This window comes from Lithobates pipiens, unplaced genomic scaffold (assembly GCF_037356315.1).
Source record: "Lithobates pipiens isolate NorthernLeopardFrog02 unplaced genomic scaffold, aLitPip1_a1.2 Scaffold_19, whole genome shotgun sequence".
Taxonomy (NCBI): domain Eukaryota; kingdom Metazoa; phylum Chordata; class Amphibia; order Anura; family Ranidae; genus Lithobates; species Lithobates pipiens.
Window position 1 is genome coordinate 52,232,197 of NW_027507764.1, and position 21,719 is coordinate 52,253,915.

The window sequence follows — 21,719 nt, forward strand, 5'->3', positions numbered from 1 at the left end:
CTTTTTGACCCCAAATCTTACATTAAAGAGGACCTGTCATGCTTTTTTTATATTGCAAGGGATATTTACATTCCTTGTAATAGGAATAAAAGTGACACCATTTTTTTTTTTAAAGAACAGTCTAAAAATAAAAAATAAAAGTAAAATAAATAAGAAAAAAATAAAAATGAATTTTTAACGTGCCCCGTTCTGCTGAGCTCGCGTGCAGAAACGAACGCATACGTGAGTAGCGCCTGCATATGAAAATAGTGTTCAAACCACACATGTGAGGTATTACTGTGATCAATAGAGCAAGAGCAATAATTCTAGCTGTAAACTTCCCCTGAAACTCAAAACATGCAAACTGTAGAAATTTTTTAAACATCGTCTATGGAGATTTTTAAGGGTAAAAGTTTGTCGCCATTCCACGAGCGGGCGCAATTTTGAAGCGTGACATGTTGGGTATCAATTTACTCGGCGTAACATTATCTTTCACAATATAAAAAAATGGGCTAACTTTACTGTTTTCTTTTTTTTTCCATTAAAAAAAGTGTATTTTTTCCAAATAAATTGCATTTGCAAGATCAATGCGCAAATACGGTGTGATATAAAGTATTCAAACGGCCGCCATTTTATTCTCTAGGGTTTCTGAAAAAAAATGATATATATATATATATATATATATATATGTATGTATGTATATGTATATGTATGTATGTGTGTGTGTGTGTGTGTGTATGTATGTGTGTGTGTGTGTGTGTGTGTGTGTAGCATGGACATAATGTCATACGCATGTAAATTTAGTTTTTGCCTCAGAACAATAAGGGTTATGAGGGTTATTTATGTAGGTAGGCCTTAACACCAGTATGGCCAGGCTGTGTTTGGAAGTTCTGCCTGGTCATGTGAGCAGTGAGGTGCACATGACAGGCCAGAACCAGGTCTGGTTGGATGTTTAGGTATCAGCCTTCTCTGAGCCAATCAGTGGGAGTGTAGGGGACCCCTGAGGAGTCTGGGAAGGGGTACTTAAGGGGTGTGGGTCACTTGTCAAGGGAGAGGTGTTCGTGAGACCCGTTTGGTCTGTTCTGGTTCCAGGACCAGGGTAGCCCCATGAGGGGTCCCGGTCACGTTGTGTTCGACATCCCGCAACATGTTCCTGTCAGTGGCCCCTGATAGACCCGTCTGGTCTGGGGTAGGGACCCGTCTGTTCCCGAGTCTCGTAACCGGCTGGTCTGAGGCGCAGTAACTGAGGGAGGAAGTGTCCGGGTGTGCTCTCGGCTTGGAGGGACACCACAGCTCGTGGAAGTGACCGGGGGAGGACTCTTCGGAGGAGGGCCGGCAAGTGGCATCCTGAGAAGTGCCTGGTTACTGAGTTGGGAAGGACATTGACAAATTCACACTTTTCCAGTACGATTGAGGATACGGGAAACGTTCCAGGTACGGCGGAAAAGGGTTCATGTTCACCCTTAGTTGATTGTTCAAGTTAGAGTCAACGTGCTGACTGCCATGATCTCTGGCTAGAGATCTGTTCAGCTTTAAAGTACCCAGCTGCGAGTGGCTACTCTCTGGGTGGAAATAGAGACTTTGCTAGACCTGCAGTTCAAGGTGCCTGAGTTCTTCACCCGTGCCCTCTGTTCCCTAAGAGACTGTGTTATGTGAAAGTTCTTACTGCAAATAAAACCTTTTAAAGAGGACTTCATCTGTGTCAGTGTTCAAGTTGTTGGGTATCAACCCTGGGAACCCCTAGATGTGGAAGAGCATGCCAAGAGAAGGTAACTGGTAAGCCCAATAAGTCAAGGCCGCCCTGCAACGGGTTATGGCCGCTACATATATATATATATATATATATATATATATATATATATATATATATATATAAATAATGTTTGGGAGTTAAGTAATTTTCTATCAAATAAACATGATTTTATCTTGTAAACAACAAGTTTAAAAAAATAGACCCGGTCCTTGGTTAAAACACTTAGGCCCCATGTACACTGCTGCTGCTAAACGCACGTTCAGAGGCAGTTGGACGCTTTTTTCAACTGCGCCTGAACTCATCCAATATTATCTTATGTGACCATGTACACAGTTTCATTTACAGTCCTTTTTTTAGGCAGTTGAGTTTAACAGCCTTTCTTTGAATGGCGAAAAAATGAGTTCAGACGCTACGATTTCCACGTTTCAGAAGCCAAACGCGGATAAACGCGGCTAAATGCAGTACCGGCGTGTTTTCATTTAAAAGCGTTTTTAAAGGTACCCAATTTTTGGGACATTAAAGCACCAAAAAATGATGGAAAATTATGAGAAAACATAAAAAAAAGTTTAAAAACTGCTAATTACTTGCAATGATTCATAGACCATATATAACCCTTGAGCCAATCCAATACACCACTTGCAATGTTGTTTTACAAAGTATAATTGTAAGTTACATAGTTTCATAGTTAGTAAGGTTGAATAAATACACCAGTCCATCCAGTTCAACCTGAGTGTCTACAATTGTCCCAATCCCTGTACATTGTGTCTCATTAAGATGCTCATCTATTATATTATTATTTATTTAAGGTACCCATATAGCGCCGTCAATTTACACATACATCGCACACTCACATCGGTCCCTACCCTCAAGGAGTCCACAATCTAAGGTCCCCAACTCAAATTCATATACTAGGGCCAATTTTGGACAGAAGCCGATTAACCTACCAGCATGTCTTTGGAATTTGACCCATATATTGTTAGATATGAAAAAGATGACCCCACCATTGAGCCTGACCACCGACGTAATCAAACCTAGTTTCATGAAATTTGATCGTCGCCAACAGACGTTCCTCTGGGGGCACACTCTTCCTCATATTCGTGTCCAGGCGTGTCAGACTGGGCCAAACTTTTTCTAGTAGAATGCCAAATGAGGCAATGGACATGCGTGTAAAATACAAAAAATTATCAGGGTAGGTATGCAGCTGTATGTACATGTTGGTAAAATATCCTAGTGACATACGCTGCGCGATCAATGAATGGGTCCAGAAGGGACGAACTCTGGTCCTCGCATGCAATTTTCAGCATTGTTCTAGCCTCATCAAGAGCAACGTCAGGACCATTTCCTCACATATGCTCATTATGGGATCCATTGTGGGGACAAATACAAGGACACTGCTGCTGCTACTCACTCTGGTCTCACAAAATGGCTAAAATAGTTAAATAAAACTTTTTTTTGAGCTTGGGGAGGGTCTTATGATATTATCCTTACCAAACGCTTTTAGACACAAATGCGGCATGCAAATGCGGCTAAACAGGCGTTTCAAGGTTTCAAAAAAAAATAAAAAATGCTCAGAGGACTTTGTCTCAGTATCCCATGTACATAGAGCCTTATTCCCTGAACACACAGTCGGACATTTCCGACGACAAAATCCGGATTTTGGCCCAAACTTGTCTTGCATACACACGGTCGCACAAAGTTGGTGGAAAATCCGATCGTTCAGAACGAGGCGACGTTCAACGTGTACGTCGGGGATATAAAGAGGGCAGTAGCCAATAGCTTTTCGTCTCGTCATTTTTTTCTGAGCATGCGTGGCGCTCTGTGCGTTAGAATTGTCTACACACGATCGGAATTTAAACGATCGGATTTTGTTGTCGGAAAATTTTAGATCCTGCTCTCCAACTTTGTGTGTCGAAAATTCAGACGGAAAAAGTCCGATGGAGCCCGCACACAGTCGGAATTTCCGACAACACAGTCCGATCGCACATTTTCCGTCGGAAAGTCCGACCGTGTGTACAGGGCATGACGAACCTTGTCAAATGTTTCAAGACACGGAAAACAATAGACAGTGTTTGCATCAGCAACTCATGAAGTTGTCACATGCTAGTTACTAGCACATGACAACTTCTTGATGAGTTGCTGATGTATAGTAAATGGGTCCTGAAAATGAACATCAATGGTTGCACCTCTCTGCACCACAAGGGGGAGATGTTGCATTGCTTTTAATGCTTGTTTTAGTAGGTCAATCTCATCAGTAAATATACATCCTGCCAGCTGCAGTAGTTTTGTAGGCAGTGTGATCCATGCATTGGGGGTTATTTACTAAAGGAAAATCCACTTTGCACTGCAAGGGCACTTGTAAGTAAAGTCGCTCTAAATTTAAGGGGTAGCTCTGCTGATTTTATCATCCAATCATGTGCAAGCTAAGCTACTGTAAAGTGTCCCAAAATGAAGCCCTTACATTTTTTTTTTTTTTTTTAAGTTTGCCCAATGGTGTCTTTGCCGATGATTGTGATCTATTACATAGAAGGATGACAATTTCACATTCTGCTACTTTGTCATATCATCCACTTGGCTGGAAACTCCATCAGTTTATCATTATTGTGCGGAGTCCTGCCTATGTCCCCAGATTTCTGTTGTCATCATGAGCGATGTCTCTCCTACAGCAATCCATCTCTTCTAATCTAGGATTGTGAGGGGGGAAACCAGCAAGATCCATCAGCCCTGGGTGAACAACAAGCCACAGCATGCCAATTCCTGCCTCCCTAGTTATATTCAGTGTCGGACCCTAATTGTAAAGATTCAGCAATAGACCCCTGATGTCTCGATAATGGGAACCTGTCACAAGTTGTATGTGATCACATAGGAAGCACATAAGGGTCGTTAGTCCTCCTATGTGATACCAATAAAATGATTACCTCAAGCTAACAAGAGGAAAGTTCAAAACTATTCTTAGAAAGTATTATTTTAATAAAAGGGTAGTTGATGCTTGGAATAGACTTCCAGCAGAGGTAGTGAGTCAGTCAACAGTAAATGGCTTTAACCACTTGCTTACTGGGCACTTATACCCCCTTACTGCCCAGGCCAATTTTCAGCTTTCAGCGCTGTCACTCTTTGAATGACAATTGCGCGGTCATGCTACACTGTACCCAAACTACATTTTTATTGTTTTTTTTTCTCCACACAAATAGAGCTTTCTTTTGGTGGTATTTAATCACCACTGGGTTTTTTATTTTTTGGTAAACAAACAAAAAAATACTGAACATTTTGAAAAACAAAAAAAACGTTTTTATAAATATTTTTTGATGATGCGGCACTGATAGGGCGGAACTGATGGGCACTGATAGGCGGCACTGATTGGTGGCACTAATAGGTGGCACTGATGGGCACTGTTAAAGCAGCACTGGTGGGCACTGATCAGGCTGCACTGATGGGTGGCACAGAGGTGGCACTGGTGGGCACTGATCAGGAGGCAATGACTATGAGGCACTGATGGGCAATGATAGGTGGCACTGGTGGGCCCTGATTAGCAGTACTGATGGGCATGGACAGATGTCACTGGTGGACACTGATTTGCAGTACTGGAAGGCACTGATCAGCAGCACTGGTTGGCATTTAGGGAACCAATGTCCCTCTCATGCTGTGTACACACAGCAGCAAAAGACAGATGATAGCTTTTTGTCGGAAAATGCCACCGTGTGTATGCTCCATCGGAACTTTGCTTGCCGAATTTCCTGCCAGCAAAAGATTGAGAGCAGGTTCTCAATTTTTCCGATGGAAAAAGTTTCTATCGGAAATTCCGATTGTGTGTATGCAATTCCGACACGCAAAAACTCACGCATGCTCAGATTTAACTAGGAGATGGAAGCAATTGGCTACTGGGTATTGCTGTAGTCGTCTTTCGGCTATAACGTGGACGTCAAGTGGTTAAACATGCTTGGGACAAACCTAGATCTAAAAAAGTTAACATAAAAACAATACAAAATTAAAAAAAAAAAACGAAATAAAGAAAATGAATACAAAAACATGTTTTAATTAAAAAACAAAACATACACAGGCAGACTTAATGGACCACTTGGTATTTTCTGCCATCGCTTTTCTGTTTCTATGTTTAAAAAAAGTGACATAAATAATTAAAGCTCTCCCTCCCGCCCCCATGTACATGCATATTCAGCGGGTAAAATAAGTATTGAAGACGTCACCATTTTTCTAGGTAAATATATTTCTAAAGGTGCTATTGACATAAAATTGTCACCACATGTCGGTAACACTCCATGCAATCCACACATATAAAGACACCAAAACAAATAAGTTCGGAAGTGAAGTTCTGTGTAATAAAATGGAATTACACAGGAAAATGTTCCACTTAAAAAAAAAAAAAAAAAATACTGCAGCTGCTGACTTTTAATAAATTGGACACTTACCTGTCCCAGGGTCCAGCGATGCGGGGGGGGGGGGGGGGTCGAAGCTCCACTCGTCTCCCCCTCTGCTTGGCGGCGCAGCATTTTAACTGTGGGCGCCCGGCTGTGGCTTCAACCATGACTGTCAGCACAATCATCTGGGACCGGTGACGTGTCCCAGATGATTGCCTAGAGGGAGGGGGGAGAGGTGATCTCCCTTCCTGCACAGAGGGAAGTGACGTCAGGAGCCCAGGTGCCGAAGGAGGCAGACTACGAGGTACCCCCTAGCAACAGGCATTAAAGTGGTAAGTAAAAAAAAAAAATTTCTCCCAAATGTTTTATTTTTTTATTTTTTCATACACTTTAATTAATAATTTTTTTTTGGGTGGAACTCCACTTTAATACTTGGTACAAAATCCTTTGTTGGCAATGACAGCTTCAAGACACCTCCCCTATGGAGAAGCTAGTCACATGCATTGCTCAGGTGTGGTTTTGACCTATTCCTCCACACAAACAACCTTCACATCTTGAAGGTTCTGTGCGACTCTTCTAGGAACTCTGATCTTTAGTTCTTTCCATAGATTTTCTATTGGATTCAGGTCAGGTGATTGGCTGGACCGTTCTAGGAGCTTAATTTTCTTTCTTTGAAACCAGTTGAGAGTTTCCTTGGCTTTGTCTTGCTGTAAAGTCCATCCTTGTTTCATCTTCATCATCCTGGTAGATGGCAGCAGATTTTTATCAAGGATGTCTTGGTACATTTTTCCTTTCATCCTTTCTTCAATGATATGAAGTTTGCCAGTACCGTATGCTGAAAAACAGCCCCACCATGATGTTCCCACCTGCAAACTTCACTGTTGGTAGTATTGGGGTGTTTTTAGTGTGATGTGCCATATGACCCCCAACATGGTGTGTATTATGGCATTCAAAGGGTTCTATTTTGGTCTCAACTGACCAGACTATATCCTTCCTGTATTTCCCAGACTTGTCTAAATGTTGTGCAGCAAACTTTAAACGAGCTTCAACATGCTTTTTCTTTACCAATGGAGTCTTGTGTGGTGAGTGCATACACGCCATTACTTATTGTTTTCTTTCAAACATCTTTACCTGCTAATTCCAGGTCTTTCTGAAGCTCTCCACAAGTGGTCATTGGCTCTTGGACAACTCTTCTGATAATTATTTTAACTCCTCTGTCAGAAATTTTGTGAGGAGCATCTGGTCGTGGCCGATTTATGGTGAAATTATGTTCTTTCCACTTCCAGATTATGGCCCCAACAGTGCTCACTGGAACATTCAGAAGTTTAGAAATCCTTCTGTAACCAATGCCATCAGTATGTTTTGCAACAATAAGGTTGTGAAGGTCTTGAGAGAGCTCTTTGTAGACACGTGCAATTCATTTAGTTACGAAAACGTAAATACATTTTTTTTGACAAATTCGCTCATTCGAAAATTTCCAAATTTCCAAATTTTTCAATTTCGGAAATTTCCACATTTCTGAATTTCGGATTTCCGAATTTCCAAATTTCCTAAATCCTGAATTTCCGAATTTCTGAATTTCCAAAATTCCAAATTTCTAAATTTGGAATTTCCGAAAATTCGGAAAATCAAAATTCGGAAAATTTGAAATTTTGGAAATTTGAAATTCAGAAATTCAAATATTCGAAATTTCATAAATGTAAAAATACAAAAATGTTGAAATTTCAAAATCCAAGAATGTGCTATAAACGAAAAAAGAGCGACAATTTTGCTATACCTTTTGCTATAATATCCCAAAAAATATATATAAAAACAAATTTTTTCCTCAGTTTAGGCCGATATGTATTCTTCTACATATTTTTGGTAAAAAAAAAATCGCAGTAAGATGTATATTGATTGGATTGTGCAAAAGTTATAGCGTCTACAAAAAAGGGGATAGATTTATAGCATTTTTATTATTATTATTTTTTTCTTATTAGTAATGGTGGTGATCTGCGATTTTTATCATGACTGTGACATTATGGCGGACACATCTGACACTTTTGACAGTATTTTGGGACCAGTGCCATTTATACAGCGATCAGTGCTATAAAAATGCCCTGATTACTCTGTAAAGGACACTGGATGGGAAGGGGTTAAACACTAGGTGGCGATCAAGAGGTTAACTGTGTCCTAGGGAGTGATTCTAACTGTGGGGGGGGGGGGTGGCTACTACTCACATGACAATGATCACTGATCCCGATAACAGGGAGCAGTAGATCCCTGTCATGTGACTAGGCAGATCGCGGGCCCCCGGCGGCACCCATGGGCACGGTCACAGAGTGCGCGGCTTGCCCACAATGGCGTGATTAAAAGGGGACGTACCTGTATGCCCATTTGCCCAGCCATGCCATTGTGCCAAGGTACATCGTCATGCGCTGGTCAGCTAGTGTTTAATATAAAAAAAGGGCGCCTTTGGTTTTAGGGGTTATTATTTGGGGGGTTCATTTATTTTGTCTATCCCCTATAGTAGCCTAGAGGAGAAGAGAAGGAAGTTAATTGTATGTAAAGCCTAACAATTACTGTTATTATTATACAGGAACTATATAGCGCCAACAGATTGCACAGCGCTTTACGATATAAAGAGGGACAAGACCAGGGCTTTTTTTCAGCGGGAACGCGGCAGAATGCAGTTCCGGCACCTCCAGCACTGAATGTATGGCAAAGTGTGCTGGAGGGTAAATTGATGCTGACTGCTGGGGGATCTATTGTCACTGGAGATAAAAACTTTTTTGTGGGGAGTGGTATTTTATTGTGGGCGGGTTCCATCATGGCTGGGGGGAGGCCTGTCGTTGTGTGTTGGGGGATCTATTGTTGCTGTTGTGGGGTCTGTCGCTGCTTGGGTGGGGTCTATCAAATTCCATACAATTTAGTAGCACAAAATGATACTTGGTTCTGTACTCTCTAAAAGAAGCGGTACTGGGAGGTGAGTAGAGGGTGGAGCCAAGAGACAGTGCTCGGAGGTGGGTAGGGGGGCAGAGACGAAGGGTAACTCATAAGGGGGGAGTTCCTGCACCTATTCTCTGAGAAAAAAAGACAATTACAATACAGTTTGATACAAAAGGAACAGGCCTGTTCCTGGAGCTTACAATCTAAAGAAGGGGGGGGCATCGACTGTCATATTGAGGTATATTTTTGCCTTTAAATTAATCGTAACGAACGGTCGTACAAGTTAACGAACCTAACGACAATTCGTAATTCAGACACGAAATACGAAGTACGAATTTATTCTAATACGAACCGTAACGGAACAGAACTAAACAAATTTATTGACGGCGCCCATGTCTACCAACCAACAATAATGACTGGTTATAGTAGGTGCTCATGTGATACACAGATCAGTCCTGTCAATGTAAGAAGGTGCTCCTAACAACATCTCGTTATGTGTATAAAAGACACCTGTCCACAGAATCTCTTTCTTCCATTCAAACCTCAACATCATGGATAATACCAAAGAGCTGTCAATGGACATCAGGGACAAGACTGTAGACCCGCACAAGGCTGGAATGGGCTACAAGACCATCAGCAAGAAGCTTGGTGAGAAGGAGAAAACTCTTGGAGCATTTATGCGCAGATGGAAGAAACACAAAGTAAACATCAGTCGCCCTTGGTCTGGAGCTCCATGCAAGATTTTGCCCCATGGGGTAAGGATGATCATGAGAAAAGTGAGGGATCAGCCCAGAACTACACAGGAGGAGCTTGTGAATGATCTCAAGGCAGTTGGGACCTCAGTCACCAAACAAAACCATTGGTAACACAATACGCTGCCATGGATTGAAATCCAAGGTTCCCCTCCTCAATAAGGCACATGTACAGGCCCGTCCTAATTTTGCCAATGAATAACTAAACGGTTCACAGAAGTGCTATGGTCAGATGAGACCAAAATTGAGCTCTTTGCCATTAACTTGTCTCGCTGTTTTTGGAGGAAAAAAAATGCTGACTATGACCCACCCCAAGAACACCATCTCTACAGTCAACCATGGAGGTGGAAACATTGGGCTTTGGGGCTGTTTCTCTGCTAAAGGTACAGCCTGACTTTGTTGCATTGAGGGGCCAATGGACGGGGCCGTGTATTGTAAAATCTTGGATGAGAACCTTCTTCCCTCAGCTAGAACACTGAAGATGGGTCGCGGATGGGTCTTCCAGAATGACAATGACCCAAAATATACCGCCTAGGCAACATCGGCTCAAGAAGAAGCACATTAACAAGTAGTATACCACTCCAGGGGGCAGTCCTAAGGCTTCACCTCCCCTTCGCAGAGAGGGTGCTGGCTCTGCATGCAAGAGACGTGCAAACGAAAGGATCTGGACAGCCGCACTTCAATATAATCACCTTTATTGAATAAAAAGAGAGTCCATACAAATGGAGGTAGAGGAATCGGATGTAGCTAATGCATTTCACACACTTACTGGTGCTTAGTCATAGGTAAAATAGCCAGTCTCTAAACCTTAATCCTATAGAAAATAGTAGAGGGAGATAAAACTTTGATTTGCCAGGTGACAGCCATGAAACCTTAAAGAAGAAGAAAACCCTCTTAAAAAAAACCTGCACAAAAAAGGCATAATGAGCTAGTATGTATAGCATACTAGCTCATTATGTATTAATTACCTCAGATCGAAGCCCTCGCATCGGTCCTCGTCTCCCCCTCCAGCCGCCGACATGTTGTCCCGGAGCTACTTCCGGGTGTCATGGCTCCGGCGCTGTGATTGGCCGGAGCCACGATTACGTCACTCTCACGCATGCGCATGGGAGCCGCTGGTAACGGCATGGAGACTGCAGCAATGGCACATAGGTGCCATTGCTTCAGTTTTCCCCAGTATGCATGTGCCACATCGCCACATGTAGGGGACAGGGGATATCTTCTAAACCATGCAAGTTTAGGAGATATCCTGGGTAGCTACAGATAAGCCTTAATATAGGTTTACCTGTAGCATAAGGTTGTAAATTAGGGTTTACAACCACTTTAAAGGAGAAGTCCAGCCAGAGCTCATTCAGCTGGGCTTCTCCTATGGTAAGGTGACCAGATTTTTAAAATGAAATCCGGGGACATACTTTTTTTTTTTTTTACTAGTAATGGCAGCAATCAGCAACTCATAGTGGGACTGCGATATTGCGGTGGACAAATCAGACACTAATGCCGCGTACACACCACCGGTTTTTCCGTTGGAATAAACTCCAAAGGTTTCTGACAGTTACGACGGTGTTCCACTGAAACTGTCTTGCCTACACACGATCACACCAAAGTCTAACCGTTTAGAACGCGGTGACGTACAACACGTACAACGGGACTAGAAAAGGAGTTCAATAGCCAGTAGCCAATAGCTTCCATCTCGTAATTGCTTCAGAGCATGCGTCGTTTTTGGTCCGTTGGAACAGCATACAAACAAGCGATTTTCCTGATAGAAATTGGTTCAGTCGGAAATAATTAGAACATGTTCTATTTCTAGGTCCGTCACAGTTTTTGAAAAAAAAAAAAAAGAGTCAGATGAGGCCCACACGCGATCGGAATATATACGATGAAAAGATTCTGTTGGACTTTTTCTGTCGGACATTCCACTCAGGGTACACAGCATTAGTGACACTTTTGACACTTTGTGGGAACCAGTGACACCAACACAGTGATCAGTGCTAAAAATATGTACTGTCACTGTACTAATGACACTGGCTGGGAAGGGGATAACCTCTAGGGCAATCAATGGGTTAAATGTGTGCCTAACAAGTGTTTTATCACTGTGGGGGAGGTGCTTTTACTAAGGGAAGACATGGATCCCTGTACCCGCTTTGCAGGAACACAGCATCAATGTCTTCCACACTGAAAGAATGGCGAACTGCCTTGTTTACAAGTTTACGAGTCCGCCGGATCCGCTGATTGGCTCTGACCAGCACATCATCATCAGAAAGGGACACAGATAATGGAAAAAATACACCCCCCTTAGCTAGTAGGATTTTTTTTTTTTATTCTGCACCGACTGTCTGTGAAAATTGCCCCAGCTCCTGTTGAAGTCAAATCCGGGGACAAAACCGGGGACAGAATTGGTACGGGGACAGTGTCCTCAATCCGGGGACTGTCCCCTGAAACCGGGGACATCTGGTCAACCTATCCTATGGGTCACATTTGTTTTGCACTCTTGTGACCCATCTTCAACAGAGAGCAGTATCATCCCTCTGATCTATACATGGAGGAAAGAGAGGGAATACAATGTAACCATATTGTTGTTGCATTGTATTTCTCCTAGATTGTAAGCTCTAAGGAGCAGGGCCATCTGATGCCTCCTATATTGAATTGCATTGTAACTGTACTGTCTCTGCCTTCATGTTGTAAAGCGCTGCACAAACTGTTGGCTCTATATAAATCCTGTATAATAATAAACCTAATCATTTCTCAGTGAAATTTCCAAACACCGCTGTGAAGATTTGTTTTAAGCCTGTTTACATGTGCTAGGATCTCCAAAGAGTGATCCCCTTTCAGATTGCTCTTCTGAGAGCATTTGATAGGTGGTGAGAAGGTGTTGTAATACCTCCTCACCACCTGCTTTACCCCCTTGAACCCTGCACTAGTACATTGCACACAGTTGCAGTGGGCTTGCAGAGCGGCCCAATTCCCTTGAATAGGTCACACTCCATGGCGCTAATCGGCAGGGAGCATCATTTCTGGCACAGCTGAAAAGCATTGGGGCCACGGCATAGGTTCACCCCTCCCCGGGCGCTACTTCTGCAGCTAAATAGGGTGGTAAAAATAGGACACAACCGCAAGGGTTTTACAACCTGTAGTGTGAACGAGCCCTTAAACACTGGTTGCAGCTTCACCTGTGATACAGAGGAAGTCCCGGCTGACATTTTGACAGCCGGGATTTGCTGGCAATAGTAGCCTGGAATTGGTGGCTTGGGAAGAGGAGCATGCCCTGCAACTTAGGAAATTTATTTTGAGGGCAGGAAATGGTTACAAAAACATTAAATATTGTTTAAAAGATTGCTAAGATAACTGTATAAGTTCTCCTAATGGTAGCTGACACAACTTATCATTACTGTGAGCCTACCCTTTCCCACTAAAACATCTTTTATTTCCACATCTAAAACTCTCTAGGGGAAAACAACGCGTACCCAATTAGATTAAATACTTGAAAACGAAATTGTCTAAAAATAGGAATTCATTTCAAACAGATGAGATATTCAAATGTTGAAATAAAAAGTTATATTTTCATGTGATAAATGATAGTGTGTCAATCATCATTACAAAAGAAAGGACAAAATGATTTGTTCATATAACTGCCTGAACTCCGTCTACAGAGTTCCTTGTAATTGCTGTAAACCAATCACATCAGTTCATAAAGTGCATCATGCAAAAGAAGAAAGGAACTAGCAAAGCATAATACTGTTTTTTTTATTTGGGAAATCACCCGCCCACACAATCATATATGTTTCCAAGAAAACACTAGATAAAAAGCATGTGAATAAAACGTCTATACGGCCCAGCATATGTCACTCTCACTGCCTCCTAGATGGTATCGGCTTCGATGAGACCCAGGATGACACACACTGAGACTGACTGACAGAAGAGCCACGTGGTCACGTACTAACGCGTTTTGTCATCATGTCTTCTTCAGAAGGGGGCAATAAAAATCATAAATACATGTAAAGTGAGATAAATTTAACTGCAGTAAAGGTGTGTAAAGCCAACTGGTGTGCAGGAAATGTAAATCTTGGTCTCTGATCTCTACGCGTTTCACCAATACTTGGCTTCTTCAGGAGTCATACAAAATATCGGAAGTGCAGAGTGCTTAGTCTCAATGGTCAGATCCAGGTCCACCCAGTACCCAGGAGCAACACATCAAGGGCACTACAGCAGCTGGAGAGGCCCCAAGAGAGGGGCAATCCATTTGCGTGTATAAATGGAATTGGAATATATGTAGTTGATCTAACAAGGATTACACAAAAAAGATAATTCCAATCCGTATGATAACACAGAGCTTAGTGGATCACAACGTGTTTGTCTGACTAATCCAGGTGTGAGTCCATCTGGCCTCCAGCAGCACCATTTTTTGGGGGAGGGGGGGCAGATGGACTCACACGTGGACTGGTCTGACTGGACCTGGTGTGTGTGTGTGTGTGTGTGTTTGTGTGTGTGGGGGGGGGGGGGGGGGGTTAATGTCCCGCTGGCCACCAGTGATTATGGGATTGTTTTTTAAGGTAAAGGGATGTAGGTCAACCCAAATTTTTGGTCTTTTTCCTTTATACAAATACAATTTTAAAAATCCCAGGTTATTAAATACCACCAGAGGAAAGCTATATACCTAAAAAAAAAAAAAAGATCCAAACTTAATTTGGGTATATTGTTGCATGATGGAGTAATTGTCTGTCAAAAGAACCCAGCACTGAAAACTGAAGAATGGTCTGGTTAATGAAGGGGTATATACAGGCTGGTACTTGGGTGGTTAAAGTGGTTGTAAACCTCAGACATGAAATATGAGCAAAGAATATCTCTCTATAGTGTGTACTTGTCTTAATCCAGAGCATTAAGTGTCATTTCTGTCTGCTGCTTCGTTCCTATGCTATCAGCATGAATCACCTCTGATCAGTTTTCCTGACACGAGAAGAGAAAAGGTGACATTATAAAAAAAATGTCTAAGTAATTTTCTAGCAAAAAACAGTTTTTAACTTGTAAACAACAAATCTAAAAAGAGGCTCGGTCCTTAACAGCTTCCCGACCGCTTCATGCATATTTGCTGTGGCAGAAGAGCAGGTACAGGCAGAATCACATACCTGTACGTTGCCCTTTAAGAGGCGGGTTGCAGGTGCGCCGACAGGAGCTTCGTGAGCATGATCGTGGGTCCCGCTGACTCAATGTTGGTGGGGATACCCCCGGTCATCTCACGGTGAGAAAGAATGGGGAAATGCTAATGTAAACAAGCATTTCCCTATTCTGCCTAATGGCACTGTCACTGATCACAGCTCCCTGTAATCGGAAGCAGTGATCAGTGTCCTGTCACACACAGCCCCTCCCCCCCACAGTTAGAATCACTCCCTAGGACACCCTTAACCCCTACAGCGCCACCTAGTGGTTAACCCCTTCACTGCCAGTCACATTTCCACAGTAATCAATGCATTTTTAATTGCACTGATCACTGTATCAATGTGAATGGTCCCAAAGTCGTGCCAAAAGTGTCTGATCTGTCTGCCATAATGTTGCAGTCACGATAAAAATCACTGATCGTCGCCATTACTAATAAAAAAAAATTTAATAAAAATACCATAAAACTATCCCCTATTTTGTAAATGCTATAACTTTTGCACAAACCAATCAATACACGCTTATTGCGATTTTTTATTTTATTTTTTTTTACCAAAAATATGTAGAACAATACATATCGGCCTGAACTGAGGAAAACTATTTTTTTATATATTTTTGTTTTTGGGGGATATTTATTATAGTAAAAAGTAAACAATGCGTTTGTTTTTTTCAAAATTGTCGCTATTTTTTTGTTTAATCGTGCAAAAAATAAAAACCGCAGAGGATATTAAATACCACCAAAATAAAGCTCTATATGTGGGAAAAAAAGGACGTCATATTTGTTTGGGAGCCACGTCGCACGGCCGCGCAATTGTCAGTTAAAGCGACGCAGTGCCGAATCGCAAAAAGTGCTCTGATCTTTGGCCAGCCAAATGGTCCGGGGCTTAAGTGGTTAAGGAGTCTAGCCATATATATATATATTTTTTTTCAAAAAGCCAATTTATTCTATTTTGGCCCGAGGTTCTATTTGAAGGTTAGGCCCATCATCATTAACACAAGTGCATTTTGGGGGGGAAAAAAACGATTGTCTAGTCTTAAATATTTGCCAGACCAAGGCAACCTTTGCCATTTCATTACCATTGTTTGCTTAATTCTTTATCTACAGGTGGATGACATTATGCTGGAAAAGGCTGCAGAAAAATATCCTTTTAATCCACCCAAGACAAAGGAGGGCTACTTCTACCGGCAGACCTTTGAGAAGTACTACCCGGAGCGTGCCAACTGGATGACCCACTACTGGATGCCTCGTTGGATTCACGCCACGGATCCCTCCGCCCGCACTCTCACGCATTACAAGTCGGCTATCAATGCCTAAACTCTATTCTTCCTCTCAGATAAAGAAATAATTAGCTTAGTTGCTTTAAAGTACAGCGAGTGCCAATGGTGGCTCACCGACCGGTGGAAACGGCAGATGGTCCTTATGCCCTGCTTGTATTTCACTGTGAAATGACATCCAATTTTAGTCTGACTTTCAATAAATTGATGTTTACCTCCAGAACACCTGAGTGACAGATTTTATTATTGGAGAAAATTTTGCTGTTCCTCTCTGGGGAGGGTTTGTGAAGCACAAAAATTACAAGGTTTTCAGAATTGTAAATGGGAACTGCAGTGTTTTTTAAAGTTTTATTTTTATTATTATGTATACATGTGAAACAGAGCTGAACTCCAAGCAGATATAAAAGATACACATAATATCCAGCTCTGTATTGATTAATAAAATATTAAGGAAGAATCCCAAGAAAAGGTATTGATACATTTTGTAACCAAAAAGTAAAAGCGCTAGTGGAGTGATATACATTTAAACATGAAGCAGCTAGCACTCTGAGATATTTTTAATACTTAAGCCCCATACACACGGTCGGACATTCAGACGACAAAATCCGTCCGATTTTTTACGACGGATTTTGGCCCAAACTTGTCTTGCATGCACACGGTCGCACAAAGTTGTCGGAAAATCCGATCGTTTAGAACGTTGTGACGTAGAACACGTACGAGGGGACTATAAAGAGGGCAGTAGCCAATAGCTTTCATCTCGTAATTTATTCTGAGCATGTGTGGCACTTTGACCGTCGGAATTGTCTACACACGATCAGAATTTAAACAATTGGATTTTGTTGTCGGAAAATTTTAGATCCTGCTCTCAAACTTTGTGTGTCGGAAATTCAGACGGAAAAAGTCAGATGGAGCCCACACACGATCAGATTTTCTGACAACAAGATCCGATCGTACATTTTCCGTCACAAAGTCCGACCGTGTGTACAGGGCATAACACAATATCGATATGCGTGCTGCGCTACATAAACAGATACAGTAAAACCTTTGCTTGAGAGTACCTTGTTTTGAGAGCGTTTTGCAAGACAGGCAAAATGAGAAAAAAAAATTTAACTTGATATTGACATTGAAATTTATAGATAGGCAACTCCTATCCTCATATTGATTAGTGGTTCCAAATTAATAATATCTACTGCAGAAGGGAACAGACACAAAAGATACACTCCGCTTCTTTCCAAATAACTGTCCTGCTTTATTGAAGGTTTTTATACAAATGATTATGTAGGTATCACATTAATATTACAATTTTACGTTTATGGTAACAAGGGGCGTAACATAGGCAGACTAATTTTAATCAGGACTCGAAAAAGAATGCAAACATGTACTGAAAACATTATTAGTGCCGTGTGCATAATGAGGGCATTGTGCAATACATATAAAATAGAATACAATCATATACAGAACTCACAAATTTCCTTTACAGTCTACAAGCAGCATCACCTCACAACTGAGTATAAAACAGAATAGAGGCGCCTTTAAGTGTAGCAGTATGGTTACATTTAATGAAGGTACAACATTTAGAAACTCACATGGTTGATGATTAACCACTTCAGCCTCGGAAGGATTTACCCCCATCCTGACCAGAGCATTTTTTGCAATTTGGCGCTTTAGCTGACAATTGTGCAGTCGTGCGACATTTTACCCAACCAAAATTGACGTTCCTTTTTTCCCCACAAATAGAGCTTTCTTTTGGTGGTATTTGATCACCTCTGCGGTTTTTATTTTTGGTGCTAAAAACAAAAAAGTGCGTACATTTTGAAAAAAGGCAATATTTTTAACTTTTTGCTATAATAAATATCCCCCCAAAATATATAAAAAAAATATTTTTTTCCCCAGTTTAGGCCGATACGTATTCTTCTACATATTTTTGGTAAAAAAAAAAAATATATCGCAATAAGTGCATGTTGATTGGTTTGCGCAAAAGTTATAGCATCTATACAAAATAGGGGATAGTTTTATGGCCTCTTTATTATTATTTCTTTTTAGTAATGGCGGCGATTTTTTTTTTATCATGACTGTGACATTATGGCGCACACATCGGACACTTTTGACACTATTTTGTGACCATTGTCATTTATACAGCGATCAGTGCTATAAAAGTGCACTTTACTGATTAAACACTAGGGGCGATTAAGGGGTTAAGTGTGTCCTAGGGAGTGATTCTAACTGGGGGGGGGGGGTTGGGCTACCACTGACATGACAGAGATCACTGCTCCTGAAGACAGGGAGCAGTAGACATCACATGTGAATAAAGTGCAATTGTGCAAACAAAAGGTTCATATAAAGCTGGATTCCATCAAAGAAAGTCTCATGGAAGAAGAGAGTGTTTGGAAATGACGATCATACACCTGAAGGCGTGACACCCATCACCATATCAAAAATGGAGGCTTGCTGGAAAGCCAGTGACCCCGCTTACTCAGAGAGGTCACACAGTGCTTGGTTGGATCTCTGATCCACTGAGAAAGAAGTCCAGACGTTCTGCTATGGCCGTGTATGGTATACACCAGGAGGTTCACAGCAACTCAGGATGCAAGATGCAGTGTAGGAAGCCTCGATATCCAAATGTTTAGGAAACAAAAGGACTCCACATAGTGTGATACTGTCTCAACATCCGGCTTATTAGCAGTACACTTACATAAGTCCAAACTACGATCATGTCACAATCAACAGATCAAACAGATAAAATCATTATGAGTTTCAACCAGCGATCGCACAAGTGCAGCAGCATGTGTATGTAGCTATCCCAACGATTGTTTCATCATAAATGACATCATCAGGGGTACGTGCCCCTGATGATGTCATTTTTGATGAACCGATCGCTGGGCAGAAGAGGCCCAAAGGATGGCACTCAAAAGCTGAAATTCCTAGTAGTACGTCACTACGTTTGTGTTTGTGGCACGAAAATTGTGTACCGTTAGTATGCAAGACAAGTTCCTGGCACACGCCCTTAAGACAAAAATCAGACGCTCGGTTGGCCAACAATCGTATTGTGTGTATGAGGCTTAAGCCTCCATTTCTATTATTCACTCACGTGTGCATTCACATGTTAAAACAGGAAGGAGTCCATGCACTCCACATAGTGTAAAACTGTATATTTCTATTGTTAAAAGCAGTCAGTATGCACTCACATATAAAACAGGTAAAAGTGCACATCCAGTAACACTAAACTGATCAGAGCCCACTTCCGGGGACACTTCCTGGAGCATGATGACATCACAGCAGCACTACAATTTAGCACTACGTATTATCACATATTTTAGACTTTTGTGAACTTTCACTTATATGGTTATTTTAATTACATTTTTTGACAGTTTTGTATATTTATGTTTATGTAGCTCAACACAGTAAGTACTATATATAGATACATATACACAGTTACATTGGTCCAGCTTGGTCCAATGTAACTATGCATATACCATACCTGTAGGATCCCTCTAGAACATGGGTCTACAAAGCAAAGGGCCAGTGTACTGACCTTCAGACTTTAGGAGGGTCAGACTGTAGCCAGCGGAAGTAGAACATGGATCAGACTTGATGGGCAGTGGTGGTAAAAAAGTTGCATAATGCTTGAGGGTAGTAGGAGGAAGAATAAAGCCCCATCATAGGTGGGAAGAATAATCCCCATAATCCTCATTGTTGGTATCAAGTGGGAGGAATAGTGCCCCATCGTTGGTATCAGTGGAAGGAGTAATGCCCCATCATTGGTATCAGTGGAAGGACTAATGCCCCATCATTGGTATCAGGGGAAGGACTAATGCCCCATCATTGGTATCAGTGGAAGGACTAATGCCCCATCATTGGTATCAGTGGGAGCAATAGTGCCTGATCAATGGTATAGAAGGGATAAATAATCACTATCATGGGCATTGGTGGGAGGAATAGTGCCCCATCATTGGTATTAATGGGAGGAATAGTGCCCCATCATTGGTATCTGTGGAAGAAATAGTGCCCCATCATTGGTATCAGTGGGGGGGGGGGGGGGAATAGTGTCCCATAGTTGATATCAGTGGAAGGAATAGTGCCCCATTATTGGTATCAGTGGGAGGAATAGTGACTTGTATCGGTGGTGGAATAGTGCTCTAAGGCCGGGTAAAGGCAAGCGAAGAGCCGTATCAGGCTGGTGGGCTATAGTTTGGAGACCACTGCTCTAGAAGCTGGGAATTACTGTAGTAGACTTCACGGCTACTCCTGTGATCTGAACTAACTCCCGGGTCCCTGAGTGCCTGTCCTGCTGCATTCTGAAAACAGAAGTCAGTAGCTGGACATGGGTGCCATTCATAGAACGCTTTGCATATTCTCAATGCATGCAAAGCATTCTTTGAATAGACGAGGTGGAGAGCGTCACCGTCATCATCATTGAGAGAAAGCAAGGAGATCTCTGACTGGCATCCGTGCCGAGCGGCTGACCTCCTGAGTTCAGAATGCAGCAGGTCAGCTGCTTGACACGGGACCCAGAAGCGGATTGGAGATCACTGGAGTAGTGGTGTCCACTGCAGTAATTTCCAGATTTTATTTAATGCCTTTAAATAAAAGCCTAGCTTCCTTTAAATTAGGACTCCATGTCCACTCCTCCTGCTGGTAGAATCTTGTGGCTAGATCCCATATGCCCTCTGGTGACTAAGTATTGTAACTGCTCTGATCAATTGGTCATACTGCCCAACCAATGGCATGATTCAGTTTCTGTTGGTTGAAAGAACATTTTCTGTTGTCTAGCTTAGTAATGCATTTTAGCTTGCTGTACTAGGGAGCCTGCACACCATGATGCCATTCCAATATACAAAAAATTGCCTCTCTCCTAAGCAAATTTCTGCTTGCCTCACGGAATGAACCATTGTCTCATGAAATGCCCCTTGCCTCACAGAATAGACTCTTTTTAAACCATAGAATGGCTCTTAGCCTAAAAAAAAAGATCACTTACCCTACGTATCGGCCTTCATAGAAGAAACCTTGCATCATGGAATGGCCCATGGGCATCCGCAGGTAGGGGCAAGGGGGGGCAAGTGCCACCCCTGGAATCAGGGATCGGATTAGAAGTGATGACTCCTATCACCCCTCTCTGTCACCCCCTCTCTCTCTCTCTCACCCCTCTGTCTTTTTCACTCCCCCTCTGTCTGTCACCCCCCCCCTCTGTCTCTCTCTGTCACACTCCTCTCTGTCACACCCTGCCTCTCTCTGTCACCCCCTCTGTCTCTTTCTGTCACCCCCACCTCTTTGTCACCCCGTCTCTCTCTGTCACCCCCCACATGTATGCAGTTTCTGACAGTCTCTTGGGCTATGTATGCAGTCTATAGTCACCTCTTGTGCCATGTCTGCAGTCTCTTACAGTCTCTTGGGCCATGTATGCCATCTCTGACAATCTCTTGGGCCATGTCCGCAGTCTCTAACAGTCTCTTGGGCCATGTCCGCAGTCTCTGACAGTCTCTTGTGCCATGTCCGCAGTCTCTTGTGCCATGTCTG

The 21,719-nt window shown here is 42.2% G+C and overlaps 1 protein-coding gene across 2 annotated transcripts in view; it reads left to right on the forward strand.

Moving 5' to 3' along the window:
* ASNS (asparagine synthetase (glutamine-hydrolyzing)) overlaps positions 1-16,428 on the forward strand; it is a 90,319-nt gene extending 73,891 nt beyond the window's left edge. For both annotated transcript variants that reach the window (XM_077490737.1, XM_077490738.1), the window contains exon 12: positions 16,036-16,428. In XM_077490737.1, the coding sequence (XP_077346863.1) occupies positions 16,036-16,245 (210 nt within the window). In that variant the 3' untranslated portion in view covers positions 16,246-16,428. The remainder of the gene's footprint in view (positions 1-16,035) is intronic.
* Positions 16,429-21,719: the final 5,291 nt, after the last annotated feature.